The 22254-nt window shown below is 36.7% G+C and overlaps 1 protein-coding gene across 1 annotated transcript; it reads right to left on the bottom strand.

The window, feature by feature from the left end:
- Positions 1-312: 312 nt before the first annotated feature.
- Positions 313-21096, bottom strand: MNS1 (meiosis specific nuclear structural 1). Its single transcript, XM_016224963.2, has 10 exons — positions 21030-21096; positions 19998-20219; positions 17076-17203; positions 10557-10659; positions 7105-7334; positions 6354-6570; positions 6144-6251; positions 3617-3874; positions 1955-2080; positions 313-609 (listed from the first exon to the last, which is right to left on the bottom strand). The coding sequence occupies exons 1-10, from the start codon at positions 21030-21032 to the stop codon at positions 517-519; spliced, it is 1488 nt and encodes a 495-aa protein (XP_016080449.1). The 5' UTR covers positions 21033-21096; the 3' UTR covers positions 313-516.
- Between the last annotated feature and the right edge of the window lie 1158 nt (positions 21097-22254).

Here is a 22254-nt window from a genome sequence, read left to right as displayed (position 1 = left end):
TACCACATGATCTCACTTATATGTGGAATATGATGAGCAAAATGAACTGATGAACAAAGTGGATCCAGAGACACAGAAGCTTGGAACAAACTGAGGGATCTTGGAGGAAGCTGTGCGTGGGGAGAGATTAATCAAGGAACCTATATGTTTATCAGCATGACACATGGACACAGACATTGGTTTGGGGAATGCCTGCGGGTGGGGTGGGTGTGGGGTGGAGGGGGTCTGAGGATAAAAGGGGGACATCTGTAATATTCTCAACAATAAAGATAAACAAAAACACACACAAAAAGACAGTTTGACTAAAAGCAATTAATTTTGCAGTTAAAAGTATTCAGTAATTTTAATTTTTATCAGAAAATAATTTTTTTCTTATAACCATTACAAATGATGAAATAGAGATGTTTTAGAAAATCCAAACAGACAAGATTCCTACTATCACTGAACTGTAAAACAACAGTTACACTGACATCTAGTGGTAACATACAAAAGAATCCAGGTTTTACCAAACCTTTATCACTTTCCTTCACAGCTTTCACTCCTCCTCTGATAGGCTTTCCGAAACTCTTCACCAAGCACCTCAATGTCATCCTCCTTTCTGAATACTCCCTATGAGAAAAAAATTTTGTGGGTTACTCTGAGTACCAGAATATTTCCCCAAGTGCTTGTAAGACTAGCAAATATAGACATGACATTTGCAAAGCTATTTCCAAGATAATAAAATCTATTTAATAGATTTATGGGAAAAAAGATTACTTTCTGAAAATTATGACTTGATATACAATACTGAATATTCTTACACTGACTTGACTTCCTGACTTATCGGTTCTGCTGTTGGAACTTGTCGTATAAAGTAGAAGATTCCTATGACAAGTACTACTGCTTGGACTGGCGGAATGGGAAGGAATTTAATCTGTACTCTGTGCTACTCTTGTCTTGAAACAGCCCTGCATATGATTATGAGGGGTGAGGGTGAAGAGTTTGAGCTTTGCCAGATTTTATGCATGAAATTAGCTCTTGCTTCAGTTCTTTGACCAATCAGCAAACATTCAGTCTTGCAGGAAAGAATCCAGGTTTAGAGTTAAGCCATTTGAGCAAGACTTTTTAAATTCTTGACGCTTTTGTTTTCCCTTATATTAAGAGGCTCTTTAAAACAAAACTGAACTTAAATATTTTCTTATAATGAAAGGATGTAAAGAATAATTTAGGTCATTTGGGGCCATTAGGACCCAGAGGCTAAAAAGTAATTTTAGGATATCAGGTTTATTTAGGCTCTCCCCATCTCCACAATTATTTCCCTACAGAAATATCTAAATCCCACGACTCTCCCAGAATTTATAGTCTATTTCACAGAATTTATCAATTCCATATGGCTTTTGTCATTAATACATCATTTTGTATTCATTAATCCTGTCTAAACAATTAGACTAAGGTCCTGTGGGCTGGCAATAATTACTCATGTTTCTTTCTCCTTCCTTAATCTGCACTGGACTAAATATAAAATATGCACTTGATTCTTCCAACTGACTAAAATGTCAAATGGCATAATTTCTATATTTGAAGGATGAAAATATTTACATGAGTCCAGATATTTATGTGGCCTGTGAAACTGTTTATAGTCACTGTATCTCAGATGTACATGAAAATTTCCTATCTTCTGGAAATTCTCAAGATTTTCCTGTTATTATCACAATTGCTTTATGGTAGTTTAGTTTTAGAACACCTACACTGAATGGTGAGAAAAGAATCTCTAAACAAATTCAATTCATTTAGCTCATACTTTTAAAATGTGCCAAGACTAGCTCTCATTTTCAGTGAGTGGCCAAGGTCCCACTGCTGCTTGGTAACAGCAAGAAGTGTACGAAACCCAGGACCCCTGTAATCCTAATACCACGGTTTTTTCCCCACCAAAAGATGTCATGAGGATTCCACTTTTGAGCTAAATCTCACTCACTTTAGGGAGATATCCTAATAATTTTGTAGCATGTTCTTTGAGAAGTTTTAGTCTTTCTTCTTCAATAATTGCATTAATACATCCTTGTCTTCTTTGCTGCAACTGCCATTCTTCCAGTTCATGTTGCTGGAAATGCAAATAGAATTTTGTCACACAATACATTAATCTTAAGTAGTTGTCAAGCCCTGCCGGTGTGGCTCAGTGGTTGAGCACTGACCCATGAACCAAGATGTCACAGGATGGATTCCTGGTCCGGGCACATGCCGAGTAGGGGGTGTGCAGGAGGCAGCCGATCAATGTTTCTATCTTTCTATCCTCCATTCCTCTCTCTTTAAAATCAATAAAAACATAAAAAAAAAAAAAGTTGTCAAAACCATTCTTGCAGTGAATTAGATAAAACTGATGAACTAACTTCAAAAGCTACTAGATGATGTACAGGGTGTAGCAAAAGGTTTACAGTTCATGTGAAAATGATACAATAATTAATACATAAGAATTGTTTTGTGTACTCACAACTGTAAACCTACTTTTGCCCCACTCTCTATATTGTATGTATTATATATACATAGCTTTTACAGTAATTTCTTAAAAGTTACAAGAACAATACAGGGTGGAGCAAAAGTAGGTTTACAGTTGTTCGTATGGAAAAATGCAATACTTAATAAATACAAGAATAAACTGTTTCACATACTTACAACTGTAAACCTGTTTGCCCTACCCTATAGTTATGACTGGGATTTTAGGAGGCAAGTACAGAGTTTTAGGACAATGTCTTCATTACCAAGGGAAAAAATGTTCAAAGAGGTAATTTCCTAATTCAATAACTATTTATTAAATCTTTACCATATGGCAGGTGCTAAAGGCAGCTCACAGTGTAAGACAAAAAATGTGGATACAACAGAATAAGGGATATCTAAAAGAAATATTTCCACGTGTGAAATTTTTAAAAGCCTGTATGAAGCACAAGAGTAGCAGCAAGAGTTCTACAGGGAGAACCAGCATTTCTCAGGAAAGAGTTCTGAACACTCAACCACACCAGAATTCGGTGCCATATAATATGGAAGAGATGTCTAGCTTTAAAAAGTTTTAGGACTTAAAAGAACTCTTGAGGAAATGTATCTAAAAAATCCTGTTGGACAAGGAAGGATGTTAAAAGGCAGCATTGAAATAGTGATGAATTCCTGCCAAGAATTATCGTAGTTCAAGTAGTAGTAATAACGCAAAGCTTTTCTTTGAAATAACTAGTTTACTAGGGTCACTATTTCTTCAGACCGCTCCTTGTCAAAGTCATGAAAACCAGAAAGGAAAAAAAATTATATATCATGTATGATTAATTAATAGCTAACATCATCTGGCACATAAAAGGTTCTCAGTTAACTGTTTAGTGGGTAAATACATGAGCTGATTGCTGTTAAATAATGACCAAAGCCTGGCTGGGTGTGGCTCAGCAGTTGAGTGTCGACCTAGGATCCATGTGATCGGGGTTCGATTCCCGGTCAGGGCACATGCCCAGGTTGTGGGCTGCAGCTGATCAATGACTCTCAAATCATTGATGTTTCTATCTCCCTCTCTCCCTCTCCTTTCCTCTCTCTGAAATCAATAAAGATATATTAAAAAAATAATAATAATAATGACCAAAAATAACCCCCCAAAAACACTTACTTTGTCTGCAAGGAACTGATTGCGGCGCTCTTCAATAAGTTTTTCCACGGCCCTCCTGTGCTCTAGCTGCTTCATCCTTTGCTTCTGCGCATTCATTAACTCTATCCGGTCATCCTCAGCGAGCTTCCTTAACAGAGCTTGTCTAAAGGCCTCCTCTTCCTCTTTTGCAGCCTGTAGTACCAGTTCCTTCAAGGCCATTTGTTCTATAAAATTTTGCTTCAACTCCTTTTGTTTTCTCAATTTCTCTTCTGCTTCTTCCTAAAAGAATTTATATATAGAAGTTAATTCAGTAACTGTTTCTTTAAAGCAGATTTATAAAGAAAAGGTAGAATAGTTTGGTTAAGCTTAGTGTTACAATATGAAATAAAACAGAAGCCTTTTCAAGGCAACATTTTGCCCTATTTTAAAGCTAGTTGGATAAAGGACATGTTACTTTTGAATTGCTTTCTAGTGTTTGTTTTTAAATTTTAATTTGTATATATTTACCATCTTGTTTCTGGATTCAGAAGAGAGCTGATATAAAAACTTTTTTTGCTCACCTAAGTTTATTAAATCTGTACTAACTATGAATTATTCTAGAATCTTGCATGAAACCTCTGTTAAAATCATTGATAAATACTTTCAGAACAATAACCTAGCAATGACAATCAGAATTTTTTCAGGGAAATTCAAATTTACTTGGAACAGTTAAAGTCCTTTTCTATAAAATTTAATTTTCCCAGCATTTTATTATGAAAAATTTCAAACATAACCAAAAAAACAAAGAATTTTATAGTGATCACCCACATACCTAACACCTGGGTTCTACTAATTATATTTTACTGTTTTTGCTTTATCATCTTCTATTCAGTTAGGACTAATGTAAATTTTAAGTCCTTCTCTAACCAAACTTGCCTAAGTCTTACACAAGCTCCATGAAGTCCAGTATCCTCAAGGCATTCAAAACACTGCCTTTACAGTAGCCATATGGATAGGGTTCTTACTTAGAGAGAACACACACTGTAAGGGATTTATTCCAGGCCATCAGGCGCACGTAGGACTTCCAGGAGCTCCAGGGAACCAGGCTCACACGCCACTGCTCGAATCCCCGCTAATAACCCTCCCAGAGCTGCCCCCAGGGACCCGGTCTCCCTCTGGCGGCTGCTGTCTCATTTTGCTCCTTTGCACCTTCACCTCCGAAAGGGGAAGAGAGACTGCTGGAGAGAGCCTAGCTAAAAGAGGACAAATGCAGTTTTAACTTTATAGTCTTTATAAAAACTAACACAAATGTTTTTAAAAAGGAATAGGAGTGGGTTTTAAGTGAGCGAATCTGCAGTATCAGCTGTAGCAACTTTGATCATTACATTGTATATTCAACTTCTTTTTCTTCATTCTCCCTGTCTAATCCCCGTTTCAGATCCTACCTTCTCATTAAAGTCTTTTCTTACCACTCTAATTCATACTTCTCTCTCTTTTTGGACTCATATACCATTTAATTTTTCCATTTTACTTCTTATGTACCTACCTTATCTCCTCACTAAAAATAACAGGCCATCCTATTTTTGGGGGGTGTACTATTTTCTTTATCTGTTTATTCATTGAGAGACACTTGGAGGTTATTTCTGTATCTTGGCTATTGTAAGGCTACAACTGGACATCCAAAAGCAAAAACTGAACCTTGACCTAAGTCTCACACTTTATACAAAATATTACTGAAAATGGATCACAGACTTACAAGTACAAAAGTAAAAAACCTTTAGGGAAAAAATTATTCAGGATTTAGGCAAAGAATTCCTAGAAGTAGTACCAAAAGTACAATTCATAAAAACAAATTGATAAATTGAACTTCCTAGAAATCGAAAACTTGCTCAGAGAAAGACCTTGTTAAGAGAATGAAAGACAAGCTACAGACTAGGAGAAAATATTTGTCACAAGGACTAGTACCTAAAATATATAAAGAGCTCTGAAGCTTTCATAATAAATGAATAAACAACCCAGTCAGAAAACGTGAGGTCAAGTTTGTTGATACTGCTTTTCAGCACTACTTCCTGTGGTTTTCTGACTAGTCTATACTGAGAAGGGGTATTGAAATCTTCAGTGATATGGATTTGTCTGTTTCTCCTTTCAGTTTTGCCAGTTCTGCCTCATGTATTCTGAAGCTTTATTTAGGTTCGTACACATTTAGGACTTGTATGCCCTCTAGATGAATTAACCCTGCTATCTTGATTTCCACTCTGACTTGCTTTTGAGTAGTGTCTGCAAGGTTTATCTTTCTCCATCCATTTGCTTTTAAACTACACGTGTCTTCATATTTAAATTGTGTTTCTTACAGACAACATAGTTGCATCGTGCTGCTTAAGCAGTTTGTGAACTGCTGCCTGGGTCTAGCTTTTTAAGCGGACTGAAATTTCTCTTAGTTGCAGTGTTTATACCATTTACATATAAGGTAATTATCAATATTGTTGGGTTTAAATCTGTCTTTCTACTGCTTCATCTCAAAGTGATATTATTCTCTATGTTAATCACTCTTTCAATTTCCAATACTTACTTTTAGTTTCTTCTTATGTATTTCAGCTTGTTCTTCCTGATATAATTCTTGTCGCACTTGTTCCAAATCTTCACGTTGCCGCAGCATTTCTTCCAATTTCTCAGTCAGCTATTGAATTAAAAAAGAACACACTTAGACATTTATAGGCACCAATCCTATAACACACATTCCAGAATTTCTCCAATGTTAAAGAAGTGAGTGTTTTAATACCATATTCTGAAGCTGTAGCCTTTTTTCTTCATTGTCTTGAACTCTTGCCATCCGCGCCTTTTCTCTTTGTTGCTGCAAGTTGGCAAACTCGATGATTTTTCTGTTTTCTTCTTCCATTTCCTCACGTTTCTTTTTTCTCCATAGAGCCTGCTCTTTCTGAAACTCTTCTATGTACCTTCGAGTTGCATTCATTTTTTCTAACTTTTGTTGTGTTTCTCTAAAATGCAATAGTGAGTACAGTTTTATAATAACAAACAATAATAAAATATCGAAAAATATGTGTCATTTCCTTCAGTCAATAATGTGGGGGAAATGTATAGTTTGTTCATTCATTCATGCAACAAAACATTCTGAGTGTCCCTTATATGCCACTAAATATATGACAGGTATACGTTTTTTCTGAGTAAAACACTACTGTGCCCCTTCTCTAACCTATTAAGCTTTATGCACCCACATCTGCCTCACATCACCTGTCTACCAAGGAAATACATCCAAAAACAAGTCCTCTGACATACGATATGGGCATATTTAAGAAAACCAAAGGTTTAGTCATTGTCACTTAGTAAGCACTTATTAACGACCAGATAATTAATTACCATGCCGAGAGACAGATAAAAGCGGCTCAGTTTGTGCAATGGTAACGTGGAGCCCTTCCTGTGCGGGAGGCACTGTTTGGGTGCTTTGCCTCTTCAACACAAGCCTGAGATTAATGTAAACGTGTAGGCACATGACAAAGCTGGGATTCGCTTACAGTTGATCTTCTTCATAGATTTTCCTAACGATTTCATCAATCATGAGTTTCTCCTTCAGCAGCTCCTCGTAAGCTTCCTGCTTCTTCCTCTCTTGCTCCTCAAGCTGTTTCTCCAAGTCAAGGTAGTACTGCGCTTTCACCTGACTGCGCCTCTCTTCCGCGGCATTCTCTTCCTTCATCGCTCTCTCCTGTTCTTCCATCATCGTTTTGGCTATTTCAGCATCACGTTTCTGTTAATAAAACAAAATTCACCTTTCCATTATCAAATCTGAGCAGAGTGTGATAGAACATTTTAAACAGATGTCATTGAATATGATAAAGCCTGTTACATAAACTCTTTTCATCTGTGTAGGTAAAAAGTAAAGGTAAGTCACTGTCACCTGGTTTGAATGGTGAGTCAAACTGTAAAGAGGCTTTCCTGTTCCTCCAGGCAGCTCTCGGGGCAGTACATAAGGATAACAACAACTGCACATGTGAAAAATATAAATAAAATGAGAAGTACTCTACTAGTGACTTGACTATGTTAACTGCCAAAGCAGTAGTCATCTTTTTCTTCTATTTAATGGTAGCAATTTTCACAAGTTTTAGCTCTGTTGTGTATGTGAATGAATAAAAGGGGTTCTATGGAAAGTAACCTCACAGGGTGATCTGACCAGATTCCTCACTGGGCAGGTCATGGTGGGCAGCCATGCCCCAGGCATATAACTTTTTAGTAAAAGGTTTATCTTCGCCTTAAGCAAGCCCTGTCCATTGTTTCTGTGCATCTAGGTTAACACACCTTCAACAGAGCACATAATCTCATTAACTGCCCAATAATCCAGTCCCTGCTTTGCTTTCTCCCACCTCCAATGTAATCTGCCTTATGTTCGTTCACTCCTTAATTTCAAATGCACAAAAGTAGCTGCAAAACTTATTTTCTGGAGCATTTGATATCTTACGCCCTGGCATATGTCATCAGCTTGGCTCAAATAAGCTCTTATAAAAATTCTCTACAAGTTTGGACATCTCTTACGTTCACATGTATCAGATGCTATTTAGAGTAAGGATGGTACGGCATACCTCGGAGATATTGCGGGTTCAGTTCAGACCACCACATAAAGCCAGTATCACCATAAAGCGATTCGTAATTTTTTTTGCTGGTGAAAGGTCTTGCCTTCAATATGTTAAAAAAACAGTATCAATGGAGCACAAGGAAGCGAAGTGCAATAAAACGAGGCATGTCTGCCTGTACTCTCTTGTTCATACAGGGTTGCTATTAATAGCTCTGAACAACTCAAGTTTCTCTCAGCCTAATCTTTCTTTCCTGCCACTGGCCTTTTAAGTCTCTTTTCTCATTTATTAAAGGCCCTTTGTAATCATTTTAACTTAAAAGGATCACATAGGTCACTGTGTCTGTTTTCTGCAGCTCTGACTTCACTCATTCAGTACCATTCCTTCTGAGTTAGTATTGCTTCTTGAATGGGTTAAACCCCTTATTTGTTTTGAGCATTTCAAAATAATTTAACAAAATAAGTTTTAGATTAAATATATATTGGGGCAATTTTTTAAATTCCCCTTTCCTATTATGATCACATCCCAAATGGTTAACAGCATCAAACATAAAAGATCAAAATATAAATGGTAAATGCCATTCCTGATCTAACTGATGCTTTTAACATATACACTGTTAATATGACTTAATCAAAATTGTTTTCTTAGCACATGTTGTACTAGGTTCTTTAGAAAAAATATAAAATGACAGAAACATGTATTACAGATTACCATACACTTATATAAAGACAGTGTTCTCATTTCACAGATAAGAAAACCAAGGCTTAGAAAGACTGAGCCAAAACTAGCACCTAGATATCCTGACACCTAGTCAAGTCCTAGGAGTATTTGACTTTAATTTTTGTGGATCAGTTTTATTTAGAAAATAGCTATTGTTTCATATGTCATAGAAAATGTCTACAATTGCCTTGAATAACTTCAATTATCAAGGAAATTAAAACTGCAAACTACAGTCAAATAGCATATTGTTTCTATTCTACTTTATTTTTGAAAGGGTAGAACAGAACTATATGGCTTAGGAAATTAAGTCTCCTCACCGTCTCCTGTCCATCACTGTTAAACACCTGCTGACCGGCTATTTCGAGCCAGAACTCGCCCGTGTGGCCGGCTACTGTTCGTCATGACCTGTCAGCAAGGTGTAACAGTATGCTAAGTAACCCTTCAGATTTTTTCTACACTCACATGCACATGCGTGTATACACACACACAAACACATCATTGTGGTCAAGATCTTTCTTTTTAATCCTCACCTGAGTATATACTTATTGATTTGAGAGAGAGAATCACTGATCAGTGACCTCTTGCCTCCACCAGATGTGTGTCCTGACCAGGAATCAAACTCACAATCCTTTTGATGTACAGACGATGCTCCAACCAACTGGGGTAGTATCTATTCTTACTTGGTGCCTATATTTCACTGTACCAGTTAAATATTTTGATATCACCCCTCTAATTGTATGTGTGTATGAGTATATGAGGGTATTGCTGTACGCAACACATATGAATATATACGCATGTCGACATCCACATACACACAGGTACAGGTTTTTTAAATAAAAATGGTCTATGATATGAATTATTCTCCAACTTGATTTTTTCTTCAAGTTTTTTCCCTTTAAACCTAAAATATATTCGGTCCAACTTTAAAAACCAGAACATTTACCTCTACCTGTCTCTCTAAAAGCCGTACATCTTTTGCAAGAGCTCTAGGAGGGAGCTCTACCAAAATGCTCTACAACACAGGAGGGGAATATAAAGGCTGTGTGTGTAACACTGAATCTGACCTCCCATCTACGTCTAGCCCTTCTTTGTGACAATGAGAGCTCAGCGAAGATACGCACCTGCTTTTAAGTGTTAACTCAGTAAACCCTATTTTATATTGGTGAGTGTGTCTGAAACTCCTTTGCCCAAGAGTAATTCTTGCCCTGAACTTTGCAGTATGTCAGGAGTTAGAAAAGGAGATAAAATAGAGGGAAACATGATAAGAGATTGCTGTTTATAAAAAAAAGTACCTAAAATTATAAAATAGTTTATTTCTTAGAACACTTAAAAAATGAAAAATTAACGACATTAAAATATATTAATTATGCTAACAACTTGTACTGTATTGGTTTGTCAAAGAATAATTGGTTAGAGATTATAAAGAATGCTGGGGGGTTTCTGAATACAGCCGTTCATTCTAAGCAGCAACCTAATCCTTTGTGTCTCTGAAAGGCTCTAATATGAAATTAAACAAGGCTCAATATTAAATAATATGATTTCTTATACTTTAAGGATCTGAAAAGTAGCAAGTATGAGAAATCTAGCACTGTAAATTCTTTATCGTATGTAACAATTTTCAAAAAATTGTATTTTAATGAACCTAAAAACACAGAAAACATAGTGGACAGAAACACGATTACCATTTGTTCATATTTAATGGCATCCTTTTCAGCAATCTGAGCTGCCCTTTCTTTATTCATGTAAGCTGCTTTCAATTTCTTCTCCAATTCTCTGATCTCAATACTGTTTTAAAAAAACACAGAAATTTAAATTTGAGAACCATTACTATAAAACTAATCTATATCTGAAACATAAAACATTTTTTTCTAAATGTGTAAAACATTTACATTATTTAAATATTTTGAAAAAATATCCCTTTCTCCCTTCATATAAAGAAAAATCAGAATGCATGTAAAATGGCACACTGTAATTAACATTCTAGACAAAATAGCCATTTTATTTTGAACAATAATCACTAAAATCTTTTTGCCAGTGTCTGGCTCAGAAAAGATGCTTTGTCAACATTGGTTAAAATTTCTGTTCAGCTACTAATATTATCAAACTAAAAGAAGAACTATATAGCAGAGAGGTTTAAACCTAAGCAAGTTGTTTAAATTTTGTTCCTTGCGCCCGGCCGGGCGTGGCTCAGCGGTTGAGCGTCGACCTAGGATCCTAGGCGATCAGGGTTCGATTCCCGGTCAGGGCACATGCCCGGGTTGTGGGCTGCAGCCGATCAATGACTCTCTCATCATTGATGTTTCTGTCTCTCTCTCTCCCTCTCCTTTCCTCTCTCTGAAATCAATAAAGATATATTTAAATTTTGTTCCTTGCTTTTACTTTATGTAAAAGGGGTAGTTGTGGGAATTAATTAATGTGTACAAAGAGCTTAGAAAAGTACCTGTTACACAGTAAACACTCTATAAATGGTAATTGTTTTCTGATAATGATGATGAAGAGGGAGTGACTATAGGAAAGTTTGTTTCACCTCTCTGGACTTGTTTTCTTATCTGTTAAAGAATGGAAATTGGCCTCAGATAATCTCTGAATTATTTTGAATCCATCATTTTCCTAACCTTAGTGAAAACAATATGCCATACAAAACTTTTTGTTTTAATGTGCAAGTCGCTATTCTGAATATGACAGAATATGAGAATTCTGAGTTGGAAGGGTACTTAGATGTCACCTAGATGTACATCTTAATTCTTACAGGAACACAGAGGGATTCACCTAATTATAAACTCAACTTACAAGTACCCCATACTTACAAAGAGATAATCAGAGGGGTTATTCACTTTCGCACTTTTATTCAACATAGTTTTGGAAGTCCCAACCACAGCAATCGGACAAGAAGTGAAATAAAAGGCATCCAAATTGAAAACGAGGAAGTAAAACTATTAGTTACAGATAACATGATACTATTGAGAATCCTAAAGATTCCACCAAAGAACTATTAGAATAAATGAATTCAGTAAAGCAGCAAGATACAAAGTTAATATTTAGAAATCAGTAGCATTTTTATACACCAATAATGAACTATAAGAGAAATAAGAAAACAATCCCATTTACAATTGTATCAAAAAGTAAAATACCTAGGAATAAATTTACCAAGGAGGTAAAATACCTGTACTTGGGAAACTATAATATACTGAAGAAAGAAATTAAAGAAGACAAATAAATGGAAGGGAATACTGTACTCATGGATAAGAAGAATTAACATCATTAAAATGTCCATATTACCCAAAGCAATCTACAGATTCAATGCAATCCCCATCAAAATACCAATGGCATTTTCCACAGAACTAGAACAAATAATTCTAAAATTTATATGGAACTGCAGAAGACACCAAATAGCTAAAGCACATTGAGAAAGATGAACAATGTTGGAGGTATCTTGCTACTTGAAATCAAACTATATGACAAGGCTATAGTAATCAAACAGCATGGTACTGGCATAAAAACAGACATATAGATCAATGGAACAGAATAGAGAGCCCTGAAATAAACCCATGCCTATGTGGTGAATTAATCTATGACTAGGAGGCAAAATATACAATGGCATAAATATACAGTCTCTTCAATAAATAGTGCTGAAAACTGGACAGATACATGCAAAAACACACACACACACACAAAAGAAACAAAACTGGATCACTTTCTTACAACATATCCAAGAATAAACTCAAAATGGATTAAAGATTTAAATGTAAGACCCCAAACCATAAAACTCCTAGAAGACGACCCCAAACCATAAGGAACTCATACAACTTAATATAAAAAAATCACAAATAATCCGATTAAAAAATGGGCAGAGAACCTGAATTGACATATCTCCAAAGAGGACATACAGATGGCCAACAGACACATAAAAAGATGCTCAATATCACTAATTATCAGGGAAATGCAAATTAAAGCCACAATGAAATCACCTCACATGTGTCAGAATGGCTATCATCAATAAAGCAACAAACAACTGCTGGCCAGGCTGTAGAGAAAAGGGAACCCTCATACGCTGTTGGCCGGATTATAAATTGTTGCAGCCACTATGGTAAACAATACGGAGGTTCCTCAAAAAGTTAAAAATAGAATGACCATATGACTCAGCAATTCCACCTCTGGGTATTTATCTGAAGAAATCCAAAACACTAGTTTGAAAAGATATAGGCATCCCGTGTTCATTTCACAACAGCTAAGATATGGTAGCAACCGAGGTATCCGCCCATAGATGAACAGATAAAGAACACGTAGTGCATACATACAACGACACATCACTCAGCCACAAAAGGGAAACGAGGCAGAGAAAGAACGACTAATACCACATGATTTCACTTACATGTGGAATCCAGAAAACAAAATAAATGAACAAACAAAACAGAAACAGACTCAGATACAGAGAACAAACTGGTGCTCTCCAGATTGGGAGGGCGGGGGGTAGGGGAATGGGTGGAAAGGTTAAGAGATTAAGTAGTACAGATTACCAGTTATAAAAAAATCACAGGGAAATAAAATACAGCATAGGGAATATAGTCAATTATATTGTAATAACTATGTATGGTGTCAGGTGGGTAGCAGACTTATCAGGGTGATCACTTCATAAGTTATATAAATGTCTAATCACCAGGCTGTACACCTGAAACTAATATAATGTATGTCAACTATAATTGAAAAATAAAATTTAAAAAATTTTATAGTTTTGAGTTTTTTTCTTAATCCCCTCACCTTTTTCACCCAACCCCCCCTTTTTTTAAAAGATGACATTAAAACACACACACACACACACACACACACACATATATATATATATATATATATATTTTCTTGGCCTCTTTAACTCCATGTAATTACTTCCTATCTCAATTTTGTTATAGTTTATTATACTTTTAACTCTTTACATATATTAAATTCCAAAAGAAATAATGATTTACACATTCATATTTCATCTAGATTTACTACACGTTTACCTTCCTGAAGTTCTGAAACTAATGTTGGATTCATTTCCATTCTTCTACCTGAAAAACTGGTAGTATTCCCTTTAACCCAGAGTTATTGGTGATCAATTCTGTTTTTGTTTATCTAAAAATGTTATTTTTTTCCATATCACATACTTAATTTTAATAATCAACATCTTGATTATGAGTCTGAAATATAATTGTACTGGCATCAGCAAGGAACAGGTTATACATTTAATAAGGGAAGTCTATATTTCTTCTTTGAGCTTGTTTTTTTGCTGAAGTGAGACACCAATTATATATATAAGGTCTTGTTTTTGCTTTCATAAACACATTTGTTTTCTATGTAATAAATATATAGTTGCTAATTATGCAATAATTATAAATTTTATAATTAATTATAATTATACAATTAATGGATGAAATGTAATACTTATAATTATAAATAATAATTGTGCAATTAATTATAATTATTCATTAATTTGTACTATATTTAATATAGGATTTCTAAAAATAGGCAGTGAGCTTCCCAACTCCACTTAAAAACAGTGATAAAATTGTCTTTAAATATTTTCTTGGATTAAAAAAAATGATGTGTTCAAAATCAAATAACAAAAGTCTCGTGACTTCTGAACTTTATTATTTTCAAAATAACTTTTGATTATTTTTAAAAATTTATCCTGAATTTAAAAAATTAATTTATTTTAAATGTAAGCAGCCTAATTGTAATATAGGTGACTGAGTTACTTTGGATTTTAAGTACCACAGCAAACATTTCCTTAGACTTGCCAATTTGCAGATGAACACACTCATCAGGAAAATGGTCATTTCTGTATGTCAGTCAAAATTTTACCATGGCTTACGCACAAAGTAAGACATTCTTAGCAGTGTTGCATTGCTGAGAGGCAGCATACTCTATTTGAAAGAGGGCTCAACTGAATTACTTTTGCCTTAAATTTGGAGAAAATTTTAGAATTTTAGATGGGCTATTATTTTCTTTCATCCCTTGAAAATCCACTGTCGACTAGTTTCTACTGTTGCTGCTGAAAATTCAGTCATACTTTTTATTGTCACTCCTTTGAAGTCTTTTTGTGTGGTTACTTTTGTTATTTTTATGGTTTTTCTCTACTGTTGGATTTTAAACATTTGACTATGACTTATGTGTAATTTTCATTACTAATTGCATCTTAACCTGTGGCCTATGTCTTTTACCATTTTTGGAAATCCTCAGCCAGTACCTCTTCAAATACTGCTCTGCATCTTCTTTTTATGTCTCCCACCAGGACTAAAATGATACATCTGTTAGAACTTTCCACCATATCCCATATCTCTTTTAAGTTCTCTAGTATATTTTTTTATCCTATTCCCTCTATGTGCTTTATATTCTGAGTATTTCCACTGATCTGCTAACACTTTATCTCTTCATCTGTTTCAATCAAATGAAATCTAATTAAATTCTGTATTATTGAAGTAAAATATACACTAAAGTGCACAAATATGAAGCATACAGCTTGTAGAATGATGTCAGATACCTGGTCATCTGCTTTATTGGCTAAGCTCTGCTTTACTTAACTCTCACCCATATTTTTGGAATCAGCAGATTACAAACTCCTGGGTCACCATTCCGGTTTCCTTCCTCTCCCAGATCTTAGTTATGCTTTCTCCAGATAGTCTCTTCTCAGAGGGAGCATTTCATTTATTTGCATCACCTAGTCTGCAATTGCTAGAAGTGGAAAGCTCCTCTATTTAAATCTTATATCAGTGAATTAGACAAAGACATGTCAGATAATATAAAACCATGAGTGATAGCTTATTAATGATGGGAAATTAAGTTCCAAAAGGATAGTTTGAGACTAGAACAATATGAAGACATTAGCAGTAATTCTAAACCTTTTTTAAGAATAATCCCTTAGAGAATTTTAAAATTGTGGACCTACAAAAATACACATGGATGTATTTGCCAAACATATAATTTAATGAGGCTCAAAACCCCTGAAACTCATCCATGGATCCTATCATATTCTACAGAAACCCTGATCAGTTAGGATAAAATGCCCAAAACTGTTGAAGTAAATTTCCAATATATTCAACTATATAAGTACAGGATGGGCATTTAGTTAGTCCCAAGTTTTAATCAAAAGGGTGACATGGCTGCTCCTAAAAAGCAACTCAATCTTAGGCAAGAAACATTCTAGAACAATGTGGTTAACAGTTCCACTATTAGGGGTTCTAAGCAGTACCCTGGAGTAAGTGCAATGATATAAAGAAAGAAATTGTGGGGGCATTATTTTGTTAAGAGACACCAATAATCTAAATTAGATCTACAGAAGAGAACCTGGACAGAGCAAATAAAGGAATGAGGGATATTTAACCTACAGAAGAGAGCAACTAATGGATTCATAAATATGAAAGGATTTCCTAAAGAACTAATTTTTTTCCCATTTTTTTCCCATCAGCAAAACTAAGATAAGCGCATGAAAGTTACAGGGAAATTATTATTATTATTATTAATCCTCACCTGAGGATATTTTTTCCATTGCTTTTCAGAGAGAGTGGAAGGGAGGACAGAGAGAAACATCGATGTGAGAGAGACAGATCGATTGTTTGCTTCCCCCAGGACCCCGACCAGGGCCAGGGCTCGAGCCTGCAACCAAGGTATGTGCCCTTGACAGGCACTGAACGAGAGGCCCTTCAGTCCACAGGCCACGCTCTAACCACTGAGCCAAACCGGCTAGGGCAGGAAATTAATTTTGAGACAGCAGGGGGAAAAGATTATTCAAAGTTAGGGCTGAATGAAAAAGAAAGTTCCTATCACAGTCACTAGAGGTGCTGACCACAGCTGACCAGCCACTTCCCAGAAACACTGTACGAAGTTTATGTAGGAGTATGAACTAAATGAGGCATCACCTGAGGTGCCTCTTAAGAGCAGAATTCCACGAGTCTATTTTTATAAGAGGTCACTTTAAAAATTATATTGAGGAAAGAGCAGAGGAAATGGATTTTTTTCCCCATCTTACATAATAACACTTTACTTCTAGGAATACAACTTCTTTTCTCAAATCTATATAGGATATAAAGCAGTAAGTACTTCCAGGCAAAATATTAACTAAGTGCAATGACATAAAGAAAGAAATTTCGCTCTCTGGTACTAAACATTACACAAAAGTTTAAAAATAAAGGCTACACAAATGAAATTTATAGAAACCAAGAGACCTGTTTTCTTTTACTTGTTGCCTCATCTTTTCATCCTTTAGGCTTTCGTGGTTTAGTTTGGCCAGTTCCGCAGCCAGCTTTTCTTCCTGTTGAAGCTGGCGTTCCTTCAGTCTTTTGTTTTCTTCTGCCTGAATAAAAAATACATAACTTTAGTTAGTTATCTTCCAGAATCAGATTTTTTTAATCAAGGTTGAATTTATTTGTTTATAGCAGAAAACTGCAAGTGCCTTCAGAGCAACAATCAATTATTTTTTAAAGTAAAAACTATTATTTAAATAAGCAATTTTCCAAATACTATTGGTGATGTTTGAAATTTTCCATGGTAAAGTAAGAAAAATATTGAAATACATCCCCAGGTAGACAGGATTCATCTCCAACGACTATCAATATTTTGCTAACCTTGTTTCTCTCCTCTATGCTACTCTTCCACTCCACTCTTATGTTTTCCTTTGTTGTTCTTTTTCTAGAGTATTTTAAAGCAAATCCTAGAGATGTCATTACCATGTATATAGTTGAATATTGATCTCTACCTAATAAGAATTTCTTCCTATATAACAACTATGCCATTAACATGAGTAAATAAATTAACAAGAATTCCTTAGTAAGGTCTAATACTTGTCCATATTCAGGTTTCCCCAATTGTTTCAAAGATGCTTTTATTTTTATTTTTGGTCTGTTCAAATCAAAATTCAAACAAGATCCATATATTGCATCTTGTTATTTCTCTTAAGTCTCTTATTCTGCAACAGTAACCCCCACATATACACTTTTTCTTTCCAAGCCTTTATAAAGACCCCATAGTCTGTAAAGATAACTTAAAAGAAAAGAAAAAGTAAAAAACTTTTCGACAAAATTTAAAAAAAAAACCAACATAGGCAGACACCAGTGGAAGTGACCAGGGAACCAATTCTTTACCCTGAAAATTAACGATCTCCCTTTCCAGTAAGAACTGTATTTTAGAGTACCAAATAAACCTAGCTGGTGAAGGAAGTTTTTTAGAGGAATTTCAGCTAAATGTGAAAGGAACAGCAGAATCAGAAATCACTGTTTTGCAACCCTGAATGAAGGAAAAGAGTCACTGGTGAAAACACAGACGAAAGTTTAATGGGGGTCTTTACAGTGGAGGGACCAGGCTGTCTCACTAAACCCACTGACCAACATTAGCATCACTAGAAGTGAAACGACCAGTCATCATGTGCCTGCTGATGTGATACAGTTCAAGGACAGCATTGTCTATGGAGTAGTTGCCATAAAGTTGTACAAATCTAATCATGCCTTTAAGGCTAACTTCCATTTGGAGGAAATATAAAAGATAGGAGAACAAATTAAAGAAACCAGTGAGGAAGTAAACAGATAAATTCAGAATGGGTGATATCCTATACAACAACTGGCCTAGTTAACAAGCTAGAGACAGGAAGTTAAAAAAATTAAGGATGAGCCCTAGCCAGGTCACTCAGTGGTTAGAGCGCCGACCCAGGGACTGAAAGGTCCCAGATTCGATTCCAACCAGGGACACGTGCCTCGGTTGCGGGCTCCATCCCTGGCTGGTTGGGGTGTGTGCGGGAGGCAACAAATTGATATGTCTCTCTCACATCGATGTTTCTTTTTCTCTCTCTCTTTCTCCCTCTCCCGCCCTTTCTCCCTCCCTTTCTCTCCCTCTGAAAAGCAATGAAAAAAGTGTCCTAGGATGAGGACTGAAAAAAAAAATTGATGATGGAAGCGCTGTCTTAGACTAAGGGACCTAACAGACATAACCATCAAATACACGGCATGAACCTTGTTTAGACTCTGATTAAAACAAACTCAGAAAGCAGATTCCTGACACAATCACAGAAATTTGCTTCTGAAATGACACCTAGAAGTTATTGATAATTCTATTGGGTGAGATAGCGGCATTATGTAAGAAAATACCTATTTTATAAGATGCAGATTGAAGCGTGCTGGAGATCGGTGCTGGGATATCTGTGATTATCTTTAAAGAAGAATCAGAATAAAAAGAATAAAGAAGTCTAAACTCGGGGATCTTGCTCAGGGTTAAAAAAATCATGTTTTAAGTTTCTGGAATTTGGAAACTCAGAGAGATGGAAACTACTTTCAATTAAAGAAACAAACCATAAAACAAACCGAAACCTCTTGCTTTTGCCACTTCTCACAACATCCTACAAAATCCTGAACATAAAACAGGTGCTCAGAATATACTGAAACATCAGAATACTTTTTTCACGTTCATGAGAACTCAATTCTTTTCTTACCGGTTTCCCTTTTTCTACCACCCTCATCCCTTTAAATATTTAGAAATTTCCACTGAAACATTATCTCCATATTTAAGGAATTATATACATATAAATTGTACCTGAATTCTTCACGGTAGTATTTAAAAAATAAAAAACATGAGTAAATTCATACTTAATACACAGTGTTCATTTTCTAACTCTTATATAATACACATGGTTAACCTCAGTAAGTTCAAATGGTATTAAATTTTTGTCTTTAGAATTTTATGGAAGGCAACAGAATTGTACTTATGTGAACAAAACTGTGGATATTAGTAATTCTGGATTTCATATTTATGGAAAAAACCTGAGTGCGAACTCTGTTCTGGGAACTATCCCAAGGGCTTTGCATGTATTAACTCATTAATTATTGAAACAGTCATACAAAGTAGGTATGAGGCATATGAAGTAAAAGCAATCCACCCAAGGTTCCACAACTAATATAGAACAGTACTAGGATTCATAACAGAACATAACCTAGTTCTAAAAACCCAGCTCTTAACCAATACACTGGGCTGACTTACCGTGAGGCATCCTTTGTCTGACGCTGTCATCTATCTACTCAATTCCAGTATGAGGAGTAATTTCATCATTTCCAAGGAGAAAATGAAGGAAAAAAAATGATGTAAGAATGAATAGTAAGACTTACCTTTTGAATGGCCTCTTCCATATCCAATTCAAACTGTTCATTCTGTAATAATCTGAGTAATCTTTTGCGCTCAGCACGGTCATCGTTTTCATTCTGCACGATTTGGTTCCTGATTTGATTCTCTATCTTTTTTAGTGCCTCCACCTGCAACCTTTTGTTGTAGTTTCTCTCTACTAATTGCTGATGCCTTTCACTGGCGTTCAATGTTCTCCTTTTGGAAGCCTGTAATGCGAAAATAAAAAAAATACAAGTACACATATTTTGGTGTTCCAAAATCTAATTTTTAAAAATATATTTATGTAAGATCCAGGAACAAATGATACAAAAATAGGTGATGGTAATAAAAGAAGGCCCATTGGCTTCCTTCCTAAATTCAGAGAGCTATACCAGAATAAAAGTGTAAATGTGCTGGGTAAACATATCAATATATCAATGGATTAGGTATTATCATTATTCCCCACCTTATAGGTGACGTATCAAAAAAGTAAAAGCAACTGTACAAGGTTCTTCCGCTAACAGTTGTACTAGGATTCATAGACACGCAGTCGAGCTCTGTACCCGCAGTTCTTCACCACTACGCAGGGGAGTCCTTCTCTCCCCATCCTGCCGCCCCTCCCCTCCCCCCTCCTTCCCCCTGCCCCCAGCTTGGCCATAAAGTTCTGTTCAGATGCCCGCCAGGTTTCCCTAATACAGATTTAATAGGTCAACCAACTGCTACTTAGTCATTTGCTCTCTCCTGAACTTTTATTTCCACTCATTCGTTTGTCCAGCGGTTCTTAATCTTTTTTTAAAGTTCCTGAAATATGGGAAATAAGATTTTTACCGGGCAGATCTAATAGTGTGGGGGAAAAGCGGGAAAAAGCTGGGAGCTACCACGAGCGGCCCTAAAGTAATTACACCTGAAAGCAAATGCAACTTCCCCACTAATTCTCAGGTTGGGCATTTCAAATCCTTTTTTAGAAGCAGGCGAGCTCTAAACTCAATCACTAGATGAACAAGTAGTTTCGAGACCGCCCCACCAAGCCCGCTCACCATCTTGGCTGATGAAAATCCCCGAAAATTCCCGCCTCCGGCTCGGGCAGCCGCCACAGCCCCTACAGCCAAACCTACGGCCCCGGGCTCTCTGGTGTTTACGCGGTTTCCCGGCAACGGCCTGCAAGGCGCGGCCTCCCATTGGGCAAGTAAGACCCAATCAGCTGCGAGCTTCTTGGGAGGTTGGCAGGGAGTCTACTTCTATAGGTCTAAGGGAGAGCGGCGGGCAGTGCGGATCCTGTGTCCGGACGCGCTCAGTCCCTTAGCACCGGCGGGGGAGCCGGTTCCCCTCTGCGACTGAGCTCTTCCGTGGGGTAGGGAGCCGAGCCGAGGAGACGACATAGGAACACACGAACTCCTATCTATACGCGAGGCTAAAGTCGCCCTCCACGCACAGCACGGCCGCGCAGCGCCTGTGTGCCTGGGCCGACGCCTGCGCGTGCCTGCAGCCGGAGGCAGCCTCCCGCCGCCCTCGGGGGGAACGGGTGGCCCGTGCCCGGGAGCCTTCACCTCCCCCCCCCCCCGAAGCTGTTGGCAAACTTTGGGGATAAAATGCATGGGCCACATGGACATTATTCTGCTATGCAATATACGGTCCGTACCAATGAGAGAAAATAAAGAGGATGGCAGGACGTAGGTCCGGTGTAGTTCACCGTCAGGTCAGACGCTGACGTCCATTTTAAATGGAAGAACTGAAGGACGGGAATGGGTCAGAGCAATCAGTCAAATATTTAGAGATGACATATTTAGAGAAATCTCATCAAAACTAAAATAAATAAATAAAAATAAAGTAGTTAAGTGTCACGACCTGGCTTAAGTTTGTGTGACCTAATTTGAAGCCCATCTTGTGTAGCAATATCTCTGCTTAAAGATTAATAAAAGGACTTCCAGTTTCAGCTACAAAATATAAAGAGCTTGGAAGGCATCATTTCCATCCTTGCTACCAGAAAAAGCTGAATGAACTAAAAATTAACCATTTTCCTTGGACTAATTATAGAACCAAGGTCACAGGGCAGCCTGCCACCCTGCACCCTGGACCCTGGAGGGAGGTGAAGCCAGGGAGTCACTGCCAAGACCTCCTTACCTGGAGCAGAAGCCCCTGGGGCCGTAAACGAGTAACACTTAAGTGTTACTTCTGATGAACTGATAGAGACGGAGTGTGGACTAGCGTGAGTGAAACTACTGGGACCTGCAGCCTTAGGGAGGCCCCCACGCTTCCACGAAT

The sequence above is a fragment of the Miniopterus natalensis genome, chromosome 1 (genome assembly GCF_054644295.1).
Source record: "Miniopterus natalensis isolate mMinNat1 chromosome 1, mMinNat1.hap1, whole genome shotgun sequence".
NCBI classification, from domain to species: Eukaryota; Metazoa; Chordata; class Mammalia; order Chiroptera; family Miniopteridae; genus Miniopterus; species Miniopterus natalensis.
Note: the sequence above shows the minus strand (reverse complement) of the source record. Positions and strands in the feature narration are given on the sequence as shown.